Source organism: Thalassophryne amazonica, chromosome 10 (genome assembly GCF_902500255.1).
Source record: "Thalassophryne amazonica chromosome 10, fThaAma1.1, whole genome shotgun sequence".
Taxonomy (NCBI): Eukaryota; Metazoa; Chordata; class Actinopteri; order Batrachoidiformes; family Batrachoididae; genus Thalassophryne; species Thalassophryne amazonica.
The window spans coordinates 72,891,493-72,910,209 of record NC_047112.1 but is presented as its reverse complement, the minus strand read 5'-3'; the positions used below and the strand labels follow the sequence as shown (position 1 = coordinate 72,910,209).

Sequence of the window (18,717 nt, the reverse complement as noted above, 5' to 3'; positions counted from 1 at the left end):
TTAAACTTTTTTTTATGAGAAGAAAATGTATTATTTAAAGCTGTATTATATAAAGCGCTTATCTGAACAACACACCCATAAGCAGAACGGGAGGGGCTGGAAAACTGAACACACTCAGAAAGCTTCACCACGAACAACTTTTCAGCATGAATTTCTTGGCAAAATTTTTAATAGTTAGTGCAGTTGTTGCTTTCATAGCTGTGAAATGGACTGCGCCCAGATTTCAGGAAGGTAAGAGAGCGGTGATATCTTTTGAAATAACTTACACACACACACACACACACATGTGTGTGTGTGTGTGTGAATGATAAATTATATACAGTGCATCCAGAAATTATTCGCAGCACTCCACATTTTGTTATGTTACAGCCTTATTCCAAAATGGATGAAGTTTAATATTTTCCTCAAAATTCTACACACAATACCCCATAATGACAATTTTGAACAGGCCACAGGTCAAGGGTTATAGAAGAAGGGGTGGGCAGTAATCTCACACACACACACACACACACACACACAAAACATATTATAGGGTGGGCTTGAGGATAGAGAATCCTCAGTTCAAATCCCTGTTAGAGTGGAAAATCACGTAGGGCCCTTGGGCAAGATCCTTCGTCCCTAAGATGCTCCCAGTGTACAGTTCAGCACCTTGCATGGTGAACAGACGTGTGCATCTTAAAAAATTAGAATATCTTGAAAAAGTTCAATATTTTTTTGTCAATTTCAGAAAGTGAAAGTTTTATATATCCTATAGTCTCATTACATATACAGTGGGGAAAATAAGTATTTGACCCCCTGTCAGTTTTGCAGGTTTTCCCACCTACAAAGAATGGAGAGGTCTGTAATGTTTATTGTTGGTACACGTCAACTGTGAGAGACAGCACAATATACCTTGTCTGCAAATGCTCCTTTGGTCTAAATGTTTACTACATACTGATGACATAAATACTGATGGCATTTCAAGGTATGTGATAGTTGATTTCTGTACATAGCGTTAAAAGAAAAAGAAAATATTCATTATGGAATTCCCCCAGGTAAATATGTTCTCTTCATTAAAATGAGCTGTAATTTTGCAACATGTTACAAAAACAGACCAACATTATAATGCTTGGACTTCAGTAGAAACTAAACTTTGACAGTTTTATGAAATTTGAAAGGCCGTACAGCTTTAAATCTTCGGTTTCGCAATATAGAGTATTGTTGTACAAAAACAAAAAGGTATTATTTTTTTTCTTCTCCCCAGAATCACTCAGAGGGGCTAGGGTCCTGGTAACTGGGGCCAGTATGGGTATTGGTGAACAAATCGCTTATCACTATGCCCGTTTTGGAGCCCAGATAGTAATAACTGCGAGGAGAGAGAATGTGCTGAAAGAGGTGAGTCTACATAACAAGTAAATGATCTGTCATATACAAACGAATTAATCCCTAAACCCATTTGATCTTTTAAAACAAACAAAAAAAAGTTGATTTGTGTATTGAATTATTACGTCCGCCAAGTACGTAATAAAATCATCTGTTTTTATTTATTTATTTATTTGTCTGTCTGTTAACAGGATTACGTCAAAACAACTGCATGGATTTTGATGAAATTTTCACCACTAGGCCAATGGTATCATCTCCGCGTTGTTGTAGTGAAACATCCCAGAGGATCAGATGTCTCTGTTACAGTGTTCACTCTGAGTGAAATTCTCATCAGATTTAACGTTGTATTCTAACGGTGTTAGCACTTTTATCAGCTGTCCGTAGCTTCATCTGTTAGATCCTCTTAATGTATGATTATTGGGAAAATCCGTGGCTCATAACTCTTAATGTCCACAACAAAGTCAACCATTAGGAGAACCACCATGCAGTCCCTAAAAATCAGATTTAATAAACACCCGAACTGAGGTTAAGCAGCACAGCCTCTAAAAGAGGGGCGTGTTCAAGTGTCTTTCATCACACATAGAGCCACGCATGCTCCACCCCTTAATGCATTAATGATTTTATCGTTTAGTGTCTGTGAACATGGTGCCGTACAGAACATAGTCCAAACATTGGCTTGATTTTGGCTCCGCCGGGTCTCTATAGAAAACCAATGTCATGCAGCCTCTGTCCAGTATGTACGAGGTCTGTTAGAAAACTATCCGACCTTTTTATTTTTTGCAAAAACTATATGGATTTGAATCATGTGTGATTGCATCAGCCAAGCTTGAACCTTCGTGCGCATGCGTGAGTTTTTTCACGCCTGTCGGTTGCGTCATTCGCCTGTGAGCACGCCTTGTGGGAGGAGTGGTCCAGCCCCCTCGTCGGATTTTCATTGTCAGGAAATTGGCTGATCGACTGCCGCTTTGCTTCATCAAAAATTTTTCAGAAAGTGTGAGAGACAGCCAAGTGGAAACCATTTGGAAAATTCAGATGGCTTTCGGTGAAGATCTTATGGGGATCACACAGATTAAGGATAATTACAACTGGATTAAAGACGGCCCACAGCGGCGGATGGCGCGCCGCGCACCCAGCGGCGATCGACAGGCTCAAACGACCAGATCATTTCCAAAGTGAACGCTTTGTTGATCCGGGACGTCGTCTGACTACCAGAGAAATGGCAAGACAGCTGGACATAGCACTTTTTCGGCACATTCCACTGTTACAGGAGTTTTTGTAATGGAAAGAGGAGCGGAGAAATTCGCCACGGAGCAGCTCATGGCGCGGGACGAAAGCACCTCTGTGTTGGTCTCACAGGACAAGCCCTTTGTCATAAGCCCTGACAAATAACTCCTGTAACAGTGGAATGTGCCGTTCATTTCCAAAGTAAACGCTTTGTTGATCCGGGACATCGTCTGACTACCACAGAAATGGCAGAGGAGTTTGACATCAGCACTTTTTCGGTATGAAAAGACGTGCGGAGGACTTTGCGCGTCGGGACGGAGGTGCAGGGCACAGAACAAAAAGCAACGCCGGGATGAAGCCTCACAGGACATGTTGTGGCATGTCCAGCTCGTCCACAATTTCTCGGATAGTCACGCGACTGAAAAGCCACCGAAAGCCATCTGAATTTTCCAAATGGTGCAAGAGCTGGGCATGTTAGGGCTTGTCCTGTGAGACCAACACGGAGGTGCTTTCGTCCCACGCCATGAGCGGCTCCGTGGTGAATTTCTCCGCTCCTCTTTCCATTACAAAAACTCCTGTAACAGTGGAATGTGCTGAAAAAGTGCTATGTCCAGCTGTCTTGTCATTTCTCTGGTAGTCAGACGACGTCCCGGATCAACAAAGCGTTCACTTTGGAAATGATCTGGTCGTTTGAGCCTGTCGATTGCCGCTCGGTGCGTGGCGCGCCATCCGCCGCTGTGGGCCGTCTTTAATCCAGTTGTAATTGTCCTTAATCTGTGTGATCCCCATAAGATCTTCACCGAAAGCCATCTGAATTTTCTAAATGGTTTCCACTTGGCTGTCTCTCACACTTTCTGAAAAAATTTTGATGAAGCAAAGCGGCAGTCGATCAGCCAATTTCCTGACAATGAAAATTCGACGAGGGGGCTGGACCACTCCTCCCACAAGGCGTGCTCACAGGCGAATGACGCAACCGACAGGCGTGAAAAAACTCACGCATGTGCACGAAGGTTCAAGCTTGGCAGATGCAATCACACATGATTCAAATCCAGTTAGTTTTTGCAAAAAATAAAAAGGTCGGATAGTTTTCTAACAGACCTCGTATACAGTCTGTGGTTGGCCACAGCAACTCGTCTGTCTCCATCTCACCCTGTCCTCTGCAGCTTTCTCCGTCTCATCAACCACCTACATGTCCTCCCTCAACACGTCCATGAACCTCCTCACGGGCCTTCCTCTTCTTCTCGTGCCTGGTGGCTCCATCCTCAGCATCCTTCTCCCTATATTTTTATATATCTAGCGCCCCCCCCACCATATATATATATATATATATATATATATATATATATATATATATATATATATAAACATTAGGTTATTTGCTTTGTTTTGTTGCGTTGCACCTCAGTGTAGGCTGTGAGGGTTGGATGTGCATCACTTCCTGTGCTGTTGATTAGATGCTGTTAGATGTGATTTTTGATTCCCCTTCTTCACAGTGGTTATTTTAACTGTGGGAATTTCAGTCACCTGTGTTGAGTAAGTTACTGTATGTTGACTTAAAATCTTAAAAAAAATGCTGAAGTTATGACTCATTAAGGTGCAACAATCACTGTTGTGGTGCAGGGGTCTAGTGACAGTTTGACCATCCTAACAGAATCATGAAGTCTGGTAGCAGGAGATGGTTTGCTTCATCACATACACAACACCAAATGCGGCCTTGGGTCCTGGATGGTGACCACTGAGGCAGACAACCAATCCATTCCAACATCTGTAAAGTAATCATCTATCCAGTAGCAATTTTTGGCAGTCTGCGCAGGGCAGCATTTTTTCATGAGGATGGCACGAGCACTGAAAAAAAATAATCTGCGCCGCAAAGCGGTTATCATATCACAGTGTGGGGAATTGGCAAATTGGCGCTCCCTACTTGCTGAGGTGCACAGAACAGAAGCAGTGTGAGAGGTTTGCCAGTTGTCTCCTGTATTGTCCCCGGGGAACAGGTGCTCTCCTCACCGGGCATTCTGCTCCGCTTTGGCTCTGGACGGAGCATCCTGCTCCACAACGTCTCCTCTGGCAGGGAAAAGTCCACTTAGGATGCAGCACAGAGCCAGAACTCTGCGCCACATTTGTCTGCGAGTCATCCAGCACCACAACGACAGGAAGAACAAGGCAGCCAGCCAGTTTATGAAATAAAAGGCAATTGAAAGTGGACAGGCAAGGTGTAAGAACAGGTTCGAATCTCACCGGAGAGGACAAATTGCCCACTCGTGGAAAAAAAGTTTGCAGAAAGGACAGCGTGCCTAAACAAGCGCACTAACCTCTTGGCCACTATGCTGTCTGAGAAGCTATAACTTGGCCTTCTATTTTCATATGCTTGATAATATGATATGATGAAAAGTTTTTTTGAAATTGTCATGGAGAGTATTGTTGCTTTCGTTGTGCCACAATGATGACAAATATCACAAACACAAAAATGGCATAAACGTGAGCATTAGCACATTCATCTTCTTTACCCTACTGATAGAAAGTATTGACTAAAAATCCTAGAATGAACATTGGGTTGTTTTCTTATCTCCTTAAATCCTTTTTTTGCCATTTCATGATCCATGTGAAAGTGATAGAATGAAATGTGCTTTCTGTGTGAGATTATGGTATGAACTGCAGATACTGCTAACACCTAAAGTTTGCAATTTGCTTTTACTCTGGACCTGTGCTGTCATTGCAAACCCCCTGTAGGTCTGTGTATTGGACAGTTCATTTATTTCTTTTTTATCTTGGTCCAAAAGGTGGCTGATAAGTGCTTGAGCTTGGGAGCCCAGAAAGCCCTTTATATAGCAGCAGACATGGCCAGTGACTCAGAGCCTGACAGAGTGATAAGATTTACTCTCGACAAGCTTGGAGGGTTGGATTACCTGGTTCTCAACCACATTGGGGTCACCCCCTTCTCTATGTGGGATGGAGACGTAGACCACATCAGGTGGCTGATGAAGGTAAGGGAACATTTGGATGGGGTGTTGACATAGACGTTGAGTATTGCACTTATCTTTATGGTTTCTGTTTGTTTGGTTGGTTTTTCATAGGTCAATTTCTTCAGCTATGTTCAGATGGCTTGGGCTGCTTTGCCTTTTCTTGAACAAAGTAAAGGCTCACTGGTGGTAGTTTCATCTCTTCTAGGTAGGTTAGTCACATTATTTCTATGAGAATCTCTCTTGGGTGACCACAAACTATACAGCTGGAATGTAATTTAGTTTATAATGACATCCTTTGTAATATTCACATTGTATGTGAACATACCAGCTCTGAGAAGATTATCCTATCAGTTTTGTTGCCATATTATTGATGCCAAAGTATCACTGATGTTTCAAACATATTGTATTTTACAGTAAAACTCTGAAAACTGGCAGAGCTGCATTTCTTGACTCCACTGCACAGCATAGATGAATGAGCATTATGTGTAAAGCAGTTAGTGAATCTCAAAAAGAGTTATTACTGGATAAATAGACCTTGAATCATGAATGTGAAGCCATAAACGTAACATAAACATGACATGAAAAAGGCCCAAAAATCTTTGTGTTTCACTTTTAACAACAATGTGCTGGGAAGATCGACTCTGACATTTGGTGATGCTTCACAGGTAAAATATCCACTCCTTTCACGGCACCTTATACCTCAACAAAATGGGCTTTGAATGGTTTCTTTGGATCCCTTCGGCATGAGCTGGCTATGAAGAAGAGTAATGTATCCATCTCTATATGTACACTGGGGATCATTGATACTGAAACGACCATGAACAAAATCAGGTTAGTCCAGCATACATAAGTATTTGGTTTTAGGGTTGGGGCTGATCTGATCTAATATCAGTATTGGCTTCCAATACAGACATAAGTCATTGATGGGAAATTTTCAATCCAACCTGCAGGGTTTTCCAATACAGGAGAGGAGTCACGTCTATGTTTCTGCTGAAAGATCTTGCTGGCTGCTCTGCTCCTGCTCTGCAGCCAGCCGAGAAAAGCAGCCCAGAGCGGGGCAGAGTACAGCACAGAATGAAAGGGGAAAAAAAAGTCCATCAAAATATTTCAGTAAATAATCCAGCGCTCCTCCTGTCTGTGTGGCTATGATACATTCAGAAATAAATTCTTTATTTTACAGTTGAAAGGCTTTGTGTTTCCAAAAAGTTCCAATTAGTTTGCTCAAAGGAGGAAACACTGCAGACTGTGTGAGAGAGAGAGAGAGAAAGAGAGAGAGAGAGAGAGAGCGCTGTCTTTTCTGTATAAAGTCTATGCTTTTTTCCCAAGACCTGCCATTTTTCATTAATCAACATTGATTTGATTTTTTTTTCACAGGGGTGCATCAGAAATTGTGTACATGTACCATTTTGAGGAAGAAGCACATTTCTGCATTTCCAAAATGTAACAAGAAACCACCAAAGAATAAATACAGTACAAGTACTTAATTCTTTCACCAAACTATCAAATCGAGCCTTGCATCTTACATATACCTTCTGGCAAATTGTAGCTGAACTTTCAGGTCTTCTTTTTAAGAAAATCCTCCTCTACACCACTTCATCATGAAGCTGTATAACTGGGGATACAATATATGCTCATATAAAATCAACAATAATGATAATAATATTAGATCAAACAAAGCTCTGGTATCGGAATAATATCGGTATCGGCAGAAATACAAATTCAGGTATTGGAATCGAATCGGAAGTGAAAAATGTGGATCAGTGCATCCCTATTTGGTTTAGATGAAGAAGCAACTCCAAGCCATTGCTGTTCAGATGACTTGCTGACATGTCTGTTTTCAATTCACAAAACAGTACAAGGCATTTGTTAAGGGCATCTGTGAGCACGACAGGGATAACTCTGCTGCAGTCATTGTCTCACTTGCTCAGAGGAATCAAAGCATAAGCAGATAATAAATCTACAGTGGATATAAAACATTTAAAGTGCATACGAAAAGTATTCACAGTGCTTCACTTTTTTCCACATTTTTGAATTGAATAAGATTTATTTTGAACATAAAAGAAAAAATAAAACAACAGACAATGTAAAATTAAAGTTAGTTAAAAAAGGAGTGAGAAGAAGTTGAAACTTATCTAATCCCACCCCTTCTCCCTGTATAATGATCCCTGTTTCCTTAAAAATACTATTGACAATCATGATAATAATAATAATATGAGCGAAGCGGCGAGCAATGGCGCGAAGCTCACTCATGGTACAGGGCGTCCTAAACAGGAAGTGCCAAAATTCAAATCCACAGTAAAACAGGAAATGTTCAAATATCAAAGACTTCCTGGATTGACAGACGAGATCCCATGGAATCTCGCGGGAACTCAGTGGTAAGCTCACACTCAAACAGGAAGTGCCAAATTCTAAGTCACAGTGAAACAGGAAATGTTGAACACTTTCTGGCATGGGTGGCGCTAGAGCGGAGGCTGGGGTTTCACTGGACTCCCCTGAAATCTGATTGGACACAGATGATTGACATGTCACGGCACCACACGTGTGGTTGGGAGACCTGCATTTTCAAATCAGTCATATTGACTGCTAGGTTCCTCCTGTCCAGTAGTTTGTGCTGTGTACCACAAAAAGTTCTATTCCACCTTAGTAGAAGAAGAAAAATGTTTGCTCCAGATTTGAACTGAACACATCATTTGAACTATGGAATTTTAATCACACCAAATTTATATTGGTGAGTAAACGACCGTATTTTATGACAGAAATGAGGTCCAGGTTGTTAAAAGCAGCATTTCTCCTTTAATTCGGGTTGCCTTCTACTTTAACTTTTGACCCCTGTACAAACTGAAACTGACCTTTGTCACCATTCTTGTTGCTTTTGGGCAATTCTATGGTAACGGAATTACAATCTGAGCTAATCTGTCATGGTTAGATGCCATATGTCCAGATTTTGCTGCTGTTGTAATTCCATTACCATAGAATTGCCCTTTTACCTCATAATATTCAGTCACAGATAGTCCAAACTATACCTTTTTTGGAATCTTTATGATCAGGCAAATAATGTGGTGTAGTTTTCTATATGATTGGAGGATCTTTTAATTTTGACACCTGTGTAATTCTTCAATTGACCCCTACCTGGCTGCCCATTGAAAACTCAAGTGACCTATCAGTTTTTTAAAAAAGAGTTCATGTCTATGAATTATTTGTGCCGAATGTGATGTTTATATCACCATTTGCAGGATTCCACTCTAAATATTCTCTTATCTGCTGCACTATATATGAGATGCTGCTTCTCAGTGTTTCTCAATTGCCCTCCAAAGTATTGGAACACTTGGTATTTAACACATTTTAATTTGTTTATTCCATTTCAAATACATTTTTTTTCTAAAATGATCTTCCTTAACTCAAACTGAAAGCAGATCTCTACAACTTGATATAAATTAATTAAAAATGTAAAATCCAGGATTTTCTTAAAAAGAAGACCTGAAAGTTCAGCTACAATTTGACAGAAAGCACATTTGAGATGAAAGCCTAGATTTGATGTTTTGGTGAAAGAAACTTTTGTATTTCTTCATAATTGATGTAAATAAAGCCAAGACATATTCAGTGACTTGGAATGTTCATGTTTCCATCCCCTGACTTGTCTAAAGAAAACTGGCAATAAAACTGATTATTGTTTACAGGTTTTATCAAGAGTTTTGCTTTCAGTTTGAGTTTGACGATCATTTTAGAAATTTTTATTCTTTATTTTTGTATTGAAAATTGCATAAACAAATTAAAATGTGTGAAATTCCAAGTGTTTCAATACTTTTGGAGGGCACAGCATCCTAACCTTATGATGAGTGCAAAATGAGAGTGAGTGCAAAATGAGTTTTGGTCGTGCTGTTCTTCTTCGTTGTACCGGCTGCAGTATTCTGATTGTGTGATTTACTGAAATGTGATTTAATGGATTTTTTTTTTTTTTTTTAGATTCTGTCTCTAACAGTTGAAGTGTACCTACGATAAAAATTACAGACCTCTCCATTCTTTGTAGGTGGGAAAACCTGCAAAACTGACAGGGGGTCAAATACTTATTTTCCCCACTGTATCTTACTGTTGTTTTATTTAAGCTTATTTATTGTTCTTATAGCACTTGAAGTTCTAAATATCAACACTTTTATTCGTAATACTAAAGTATCATGCTCGTAGATCGCAAACGTCCGGCAACACTAGTTTCCAATTCCACAAATTACCTTTGAAAATTTTTTTTCAAGGTCAAAGTCCCGTTAGAAGTGGCTTTTTACAAGCTAAAATATAATACAAAATATAGATCAAAAGTCTTTTCAATGTTAAAAAGAAGCAAATATCTGCTAAATCCGCAATACTGATCAGATGCAAATCAAACAGTCTATTCATTGAGAGTGCCAGTTTGTACCTTATTGTCACAAATAAGAGTGATTGAGGCACTTTTGATTGAGATATAATGCAAAAAGTACATCAAATGGGCTTTTTAATATTAAATTCAAATGTCCACAAAATCCACAATCCGGATCAAATCGAGATCAAACTTTGTCAGGTGATAGTCAGTGCCAGCCTGTACCTCACTTTCAAATATGAGAGTGATTGGGGCATGTTTGATTAAGATATAATGTAAAATATATATCGAATGGGTTTTTCAATGTTAAATTTAAATGTCCACAAAATCTGTAATCTGGATCAAACTTTGTCCTTTGATAAAGGATAACATCCAACATAATGCTCACAAATATGAAAAATGTGATCTTTTTGACAGTTATGAATTTTTCAAAATTCGTTCAGTGTCATGAACTTAAGGGGAAAAATCAGTTGATAGTGACAAGTTTGATATGTTTTTGGTTGAAATAGTATTGATTGTATTGTTAAGCCTTTTTATGTATATCTGTAATTTGTCATTAATGACTGGGAAATTTCCTTTCAAAATGAAAATAGCTAAAGTGATACCATTGTTTAAATTTTGGTGACAAACATGTTTTTTCAAATTATTGGCCAATCTCCCTCTTACCACAATTTTCTAAAATTTTGGAAACAGTATTTGTAATGAGGTTAAATGATTTCTTATCTAAACATCATATCCTTAGCGAGCAGCAATACGATTTTAGAATCGCACTACTTCATTGGCTGTAATGGATTTCGTTGAACAAATTTCCAACGCGATTGAAAATAAGCAGTATACTGTAGGGTTTTTTTATTTACAAAAAGCATTTGATACTACAGATCATACGTTGCTATTGGACAAATAACAGAAGTATGGTATCAGGGGAGTGGCACATGATTAGATAACGAGCTACTTACACAATAGGTATCAGTGTGTCCACATTGGTGGTGACAAATTCTGAATTCTTGAAGATTATATGTGGGGTGCCCCAGGGTTCAGTCCTTGGGCCATTGCTGTTTCTTTTGTATGTTAATGATATAGTTATAGTTTGAATAATTAGGTTTACCAATTTTGTCATTCTTGGGTTTGTGCACTGTTGCTGGTTTGCTTGTGTTTTGAAATTTTAGTGCACTGATTGAGTTATGTTGTTCATGCACATTTCTTTTGCATTGTTGTTATGAGTACATATATATATATATATATATATACGAGGTCTATTAGAAAAGTATCCGACCTTATTATTTTTTTCAAAAACCATATGGATTTGAATCACGTTTGATTACATCAGACATGCTTGAACCCTCATGGGCATGCAAGAGTTTTTTCACGCCTGTCAGTTACGTCATTCGCCTGTGGGCAGTCTTTGAGTGAGGAGTGGCCCACCCTCTTGTCAATTTTTTTCATTGTTTAGGAATGGCTCAGAGACTGCTGCTTTGTTTGATCAAATTTTTTTCAAAACTGTAAGGCACAACTGAGTGGACACCATTCGATAAATTCAGCTGGTTTTCGGTAAAAATTGTAACGGCTGATGAGAGATTTTGGTCCGGTAGTGTCGCTTTAAGGACGGCCCACGGTGCCTGACGGCGATCTGCGCTTCAAGGCGGCAGCGTCTCACCGTTTCAAGTTGAAAACTTCCACATTTCAGGCTCTGTTGACCCGGTAAGTCGTCAGAGAACAGAGAACTTTCAGAAGAAGTCGGCATGAGGAGTTTATTCGGACATTCCACTGTTAACGGACATTTTGTAATGAAAGAACGTGCGGGCAGAGTCGCATGTCGGGCCGGACCCGACCGCGGGGGGTCACGACAGGAAAACCACCTCCGTTGGAAACCTTAACGGGCAAGTTGGAACATGCCCAAGCTGTTAAACAATTTCTCCGTTACTCACTTGTTGAAAGCCATCAAAATCCGCCTGAATTTTACAAATGGTTTTCAACACGGAGGTGTTTATCCTGTTGCAGCGCACACAGATTCGCCGAGTTGTCACGGAAACGACTCGGCGAATTTGCGCGCACGTCTTTCATTAAAGATGTCCTTAAACAGTGGAATGTCCGCATAAAGTCCTCATGCCGGCCTCTTCTGAATCTTCTCTGTTCTCTCACGATGTCCTGGGTGAATTAAGCCTTAAATTAGGATGTTTTCAGGTCGAAACAGGCCGACGACGGCGCCTGGGAGCGCTGCGCGATGTCCCGCTCCGTGGGAAGTCCTTACACCGAGAGAAACACCCCATAATCTCTCATCAGCCGTTAAACTTTTCACCGAAAACCAGCTAAATTTCTCGAATAGTGTCCACTCGGATATTCCTCACAGGTCCAGAAAAAATGTTGATAAAGCAACGTGCACCGTCTCGAGCAGCGTGTGAAACAAAGGAATTCAGCCGAGAGGGCTGGACCACATCTCACTCAAGGCCTGCCCACAGGGAAATGACGTCACCGACACGCAAAAAACTTACGCATGCGCACGAGGGTTCAAGCATGATTGGTGTAATCGCACGTCATTCAAATCCATATAGTTAAAAAAAAATAAAAGGGTCGGTTTCTTATCTAATAGACCTCGTATATTCTTTATTTTTTTATGGTATATGGGGAGGGTATTTGTAAGCTTTGCGTCTGCCTTAACCTTTTTGGCCACACGGGTTCACTGTACATTGTTCTTTTTATGAGTTTTGTTACTGTCTTTGTTGTTGTTCATCTGTGTGCCGAATAAATAAAATTCATTCATTCACTAATTCATTCATGTTAACGATAGGGATTTTTCCTGACTTTGCCCCTTGACCTAGAAAACTGAATCACTTCTTCCCTGTCAGGATATGAATCTTCAGTAAAACGTTCATAAAGATATATGAAAAATTCTGGGCTCTAGGCTGTTCACAAACAAACAGACAAACAGGGGTGATAACATAACCTCCTCTAGTTTCGTTGGCGGATGTAACAGTGTCACAACTACAGCAAAATGATATATCTGGTGATCAGGTCACCTTCACATTGATCCATTACTATACCTTTCAATCAATTCAATCAATCAATTTTATTTATATAGCGCCAAATCACAACAAACAGTTGCCCCAAGGCGCTTTATATTGTAAGGCAAGGCCATACAATAATTACGTAAAAACCCCAACGGTCAAAACGACCCCCTGTGAGCAAGCACTTGGCGACAGTGGGAAGGAAAAACTCCCTTTTAACAGGAAGAAATCTCCAGCAGAACCAGGCTCAGGGAGGGGCAGTCTTCTGCTGGGACTGGTTGGGGCTGAGGGAGAGAACCAGGAAAAAGACATGCTGTGGAGGGGAGCAGAGATCAATCACTAATGATTAAATGCAGAGTGGTGTATACAGAGCAAAAAGAGAAACACTCAGTGCATCATGGGAACCCCCCAGCAGTCTAAGTCTATAGCAGCATAACTAAGGGATGGTTCAGGGTCACCTGATCCAGCCCTAACTATAAGCTTTAGCAAAAAGGAAAGTTTTAAGCCTAATCTTAAAAGTAGAGAGGGTGTCTGTCTCCCTGATCTGAATTGGGAGCTGGTTCCACAGGAGAGGAGCCTGAAAGCTGAAGGTTCTGCCTCCCATTCTACTCTTACAAACCCTAGGAACTACAAGTAAGCCTGCAGTCTGAGAACGAAGCGCTCTATTGGGGTGATATGTTACTATGAGGTCCCTAAGATAAGATGGGACCTGATTATTCAAAACCTTATAAGTAAGAAGAATAATTTTAAATTCTATTCTAGAATTAACAGGAAGCCAATGAAGAGAGGCCAATATGGGTGAGATATGCTCTCTCCTTCTAGTCCCCGTTAGTACTCTAGCTGCAGCATTTTGAATTAACTGAAGGCTTTTCAGGGAACTTTTAGGACAATCTGATAATAATGAATTACAATAGTCCAGCCTAGAGGAAATAAATGCATGAATTAGTTTTTCAGCATCACTCTGAGACAAGACCTTTCTAATTTTAGAGATATTGCGTAAATGCAAAAAAGCAGTTCTACATATTTGTTTAATATGCGCTTTGAATGACATATCCTGATCAAAAATGACTCCAAGATTTCTCACAGTATTACTAGAGGTCAGGGTAATGCCATCCAGAGTAAGGATCTGGTTAGACACCATGTTTCTAAGATTTGTGGGGCCAAGTACAATAACTTCAGTTTTATCTGAGTTTAAAAGCAGGAAATTAGTGGTCATCCATGTCTTTATGTCTGTAAGACAATCCTGCAGTTTAGCTAATTGGTGTGTGTCCTCTGGCTTCATGGATAGATAAAGTTGGGTATCATCTGCGTAACAATGAAAATTTAAGCAATGCCGTCTAATAATACTGCCTAAGGGAAGCATGTATAAAGTGAATAAAATTGGTCCTAGCACAGAACCTTGTGGAACTCCATAATTAACCTTAGTCTGTGAAGAAGATTCCCCATTTACATGAACAAATTGTAATCTATTAGATAAATATGATTCAAACCACCACAGCGCAGTGCCTTTAATACCTATGGCATGCTCTAATCTCTTAGCTGTTTTACAACTACCCTTTCAAGAATTTTTGAGAGAAAAGGAAGGTTGGAGATTGGCCTATAATTAGCTAAGATAGCTGGGTCAAGTGATGACTTTTTAAGTAATGGTTTAATTACTGCCACCTTAAAAGCCTGTGGTACATAGCCAACTAATAAAGATAGATTGATCATATTTAAGTTCAAAGCATTAAATAATGGTAGGGCTTCCTTGAGCAGCCTGGTAGGAATGGGGTCTAATAGACATGTTGATGGTTTGGATGAAGTAACTAATGAAAATAACAACAGATAACAGAACAATCGGAGAGAAAGAGTCTAACCAAATACCGGCATCACTGAAAGCAGCCAAAGATAACGATATGTCTTTGGGATGGTTATGAGTAAATTTTTCTCTAATAGTTAAAATTTTATTAGCAAAGAAAGTCATGAAGTCATTACTAGTTAAAGTTAAAGGAATACTCGGCTCAATAGAGCTCTGACTCTTTGTCAGCCTGGCTACAGTGCTGAAAAGAAACCTGGGGTTGTTCTTATTTTCTTCAGTTAGTGATGAGTAGTAAGATGTCCTAGCTTTACGGAGGGCTTTTTTATAGAGCAACAGACTCTTTTTCCAGGCTAAGTGAAGATCTTCTAAATTAGTGAGACGCCATTTCCTCTCCAACTTACGGGTTATCTGCTTTAAGCTGCGAGTTTGTGAGTTATACCACAGAGTCAGGCACTTCTGATTTAAAGCTCTCTTTTTCAGAGGAGCTACAGCATCCAAAGTTGTCTTCAATGAGGATGTAAAACTATTGACGAGATACTCTATCTCACTTACAGAGTTTAGGTAGCTACTCTGCACTGTGTTGGTATATGGCATTAGAGAACATAAAGAAGGAATCATATCCTTAAACCTAGTTACAGCGCTTTCTGAAAGACTTCTAGTGTAATGAAACTTATTCCCCACTGCTGGGTAGTCCATCAGAGTAAATGTAAATGTTATTAAGAAATGATCAGACAGAAGGGAGTTTTCAGGGAATACTGTTAAGTCTTCAATTTCCATACCATAAGTCAGAACATGATCTAATATATGATTAAAGTGGTGGGTGGACTCATTTACATTTTGAGCAAAGCCAATTGAGTTTAATAATAGATTAAATGCAGTGTTGAGGCTGTCATTCTCAGCATCTGTGTGGATGTTAAAATCACCCACTATAATTATCTTATCTGAGCTAAGCACTAAGTCAGACAAAAGGTCTGAAAATTCACAGAGAAACTCACAGTAATGACCAGGTGGACGATAGATAATAACAAATAAAACTGGTTTTTGGGACTTCCAATTTGGATGGACAAGACTAAGAGTCAAGCTTTCAAATGAATTAAAGCTCTGTCTGGGTTTTTGCTTAATTAATAAGCTGGAATGGAAGATTGCTGCTAATCCTCCACCTCGGCCCGTGCTACGAGCATTCTGGCAGTTAGTGTGACTCGGGGGTGTTGACTCATTTAAACTAACATATTCATCCTGCTGTAACCAGGTTTCTGTAAGGCAGAATAAATCAATATGTTGATCAATTATTATATAATTTACTAACAGGGACTTAGAAGAGAGAGACCTAATGTTTAATAGACCACATTTAACTGTTTTAGTCTGTGGTGCAGTTGAAGGTGCTATATTATTTTTTCTTTTTGAATTTTTATGCTTAAATAGATTTTTGCTGGTTATTGGTGGTCTGGGAGCAGGCACCGTCTCTACGGGGATGGGGTAATGAGGGGATGGCAGGGGGAGAGAAGCTGCAGAGAGGTGTGTAAGACTACAACTCTGCTTCCTGGTCCCAACCCTGGATAGTCACGGTTTGGAGGATTTAAGAAAATTGGCCAGATTTCTAGAAATGAGAGCTGCTCCATCCAAAGTGGGATGGATGCCGTCTCTCCTAACAAGACCAGGTTTTCCCCAGAAGCTTTGCCAATTATCTATGAAGCCCACCTTTGAGAGCACTGATAAGTCTGTGTAATTTCTTTACTCTTCACAGGGGTGTCATGAATGTTACAGCGTATCCAGCCTCAGAAGCAGCCATGAACATCATCGTTACAGGAGCTACGAGACAGTCAGAGCTCTTCTACCCTTGGTTCACACAACTTGTAGTTATTTCCAAAGACTGGTGGCCTTCCCTCTCAGATTTTATCATCCGCAACTCCTACACCATCATCCCGTGAGAAATGGTGTGTTTAAGGCACCCTAGAAGTGTGATTAAAAATACTGTATAATTTTTTTATTTAATTAACTAAGAAAAGGACAGTGATCCTTATTTGTTTTGATGTCTGTTTTATTGAAGACAATATGAACCCAAGATATTTCATGTTTTGTGTGGTCTTCTTCATTTAATTTATTTATGTATATCCATTCCTGCACGTCCATTACGCACGTCAACACATTCCAAAAAAAGGTGGGTGCTGAAACATTCACCACTTTGTAATGATGCCATTACTTCTCATAACACTTAAGATGGCACCAAGCAGATGTACAATAATGCAGAAAGGATGGCAGAAAAATGCACAAATAGTACCAAAAATGCACATTAGTGGCATCAGCCATGTTAACAGGACAAAGTGAATGTCACGTGACATAGAATCCACCAATGAAATGACAAGGATCTATTTAGGCGTCTCATGAAACAGTTTGCTACTGTAAAAAATGAAGAGATGGTCCCATTGTTAAATTACAGCACACAGCTGTGGTTTCCAGACTGGTTTTGTTTTGTTTTAAATGCAGTAAAATAATTCAATGAGATATGGGATCTACATGTTGATTTGACTTTTCAAACACAGCTGCATGATGAGAATGAGACATGATCGACCTTGAACCAAGAACATTGTGTTCAGGAGCCAAGTCCACTAACTGCATGCATCACTGTGCAATGAGATAATGTACACATCAACTTAACTCATCTGTTTTAGCGGACTGATAGAGCCTACTCAATTCTGAACAGACGGGATGTTTTTTAAAATTGTTTATATGAACATAATTTGTACAAATACAGTAAAAGTGTGATTTATTGTGGGACAGGTGTTTTAGAATATTGTGCTATTTCATTGTTAATTTATTTGTTGTGTCCAGGGACTGCGGATGGAAGTTAGCTATTTAGCTATAATCTGGTGCAGCTCATCTCTGTCTCTTTGAGCTTAATGATGTTGTACATTGTCCCGTAAATAAACTAATAATCTAAACTAACCAATACGAACAATTCAGTAAAATATTCAGTAGGCTAAAACAGATGAGGTAAGTTGAACAATACATTGGTGCAGTGATTCCCAACCTTTCTACTTTGAACTGCCCCCCCCCCCCCCCCCCCACACACACACACACACACACGTGTACCAAAGAAAGACTGCTCCCCCCCCCACACACACACACACGTGTACCAAAGAAAGACTGCTCCCCCCCACACACACACACACACGTGTACCAAAGAAAGACTGCTCCCCCCCACACACACACGTGTGCCAAAGAAAGACTGCCTCCCCCCCCCACACACACACACACACAAAGAAAAGGTTAAAGTTATTAATTCCCATTTTTATATATCTATTTTTTTTCGTTTGTATCTTTTTGAAAAAAAAAAAAACATTTTCGTGATAGCTCCACTCTGCCCCTCTTTTTTTCTCTTTGGTTCAGCTTGCCCTTTACACACTGAAATTCCTTGAATTATGCACCGTAGAGGGACAAATATGCAAATCCCTTTCAGTCTTTCTTTGAGGAACATTAAATACAAGTGGCAAGATTACAAATTTAATTTAGTGTATGTATAATCTGAATAATCTCATTGAATTTACCAGCTGTACTTTTTTTACTTGTGCCTGAGGTTTGGACTAACATGTATGTGTTGTGGTTCTGCCCAGCGACCCGTTTGGCTGTGGTTTTTGGTTTTTTACATGTCTTTGGGTTTTCATCTGTCTGTTGGTCTGTGGCGTCTTGTATGTTGTTCTGATTTTGTCTCTGTGTGTGTGTTTGCGTCCCTCCTTGCACCCTGTCTGTTTGCGTCTGTGGGTGTGGGTGTGTCTCCCCTGCTCCATGAGTGCACCTGTCTTTGGTCATCCTGGGTATATCTGTGTATCCATATATATGGTAAGGAGAGCCATTCTCTCTACCGCATATAGAAACAGAATACAGTGCTCTGTCTGTGATGTATTTAAGATTGTGCCTCCAGGCACCTGTACGCGCGACTGATGGAGCGCGAGTGTCAGGAAAGATGCTAAATTCATCGGTTGTCAAGCCTCATTAATATAACACTGTCAACATCCAGGTGTT

The 18,717-nt window shown here is 39.9% G+C and overlaps 1 protein-coding gene across 1 annotated transcript; it reads left to right on the top strand.

The window, feature by feature from the left end:
* Positions 1-104: 104 nt before the first annotated feature.
* On the top strand, positions 105-17,097 carry LOC117518972 (hydroxysteroid 11-beta-dehydrogenase 1-like protein). Its single transcript, XM_034180261.1, has 6 exons — positions 105-231; positions 1,244-1,374; positions 5,367-5,570; positions 5,661-5,754; positions 6,215-6,380; positions 16,442-17,097. The coding sequence occupies exons 1-6, from the start codon at positions 147-149 to the stop codon at positions 16,623-16,625; spliced, it is 864 nt and encodes a 287-aa protein (XP_034036152.1). The 5' UTR covers positions 105-146; the 3' UTR covers positions 16,626-17,097.
* The last annotated feature ends 1,620 nt before the right edge of the window (positions 17,098-18,717 follow it).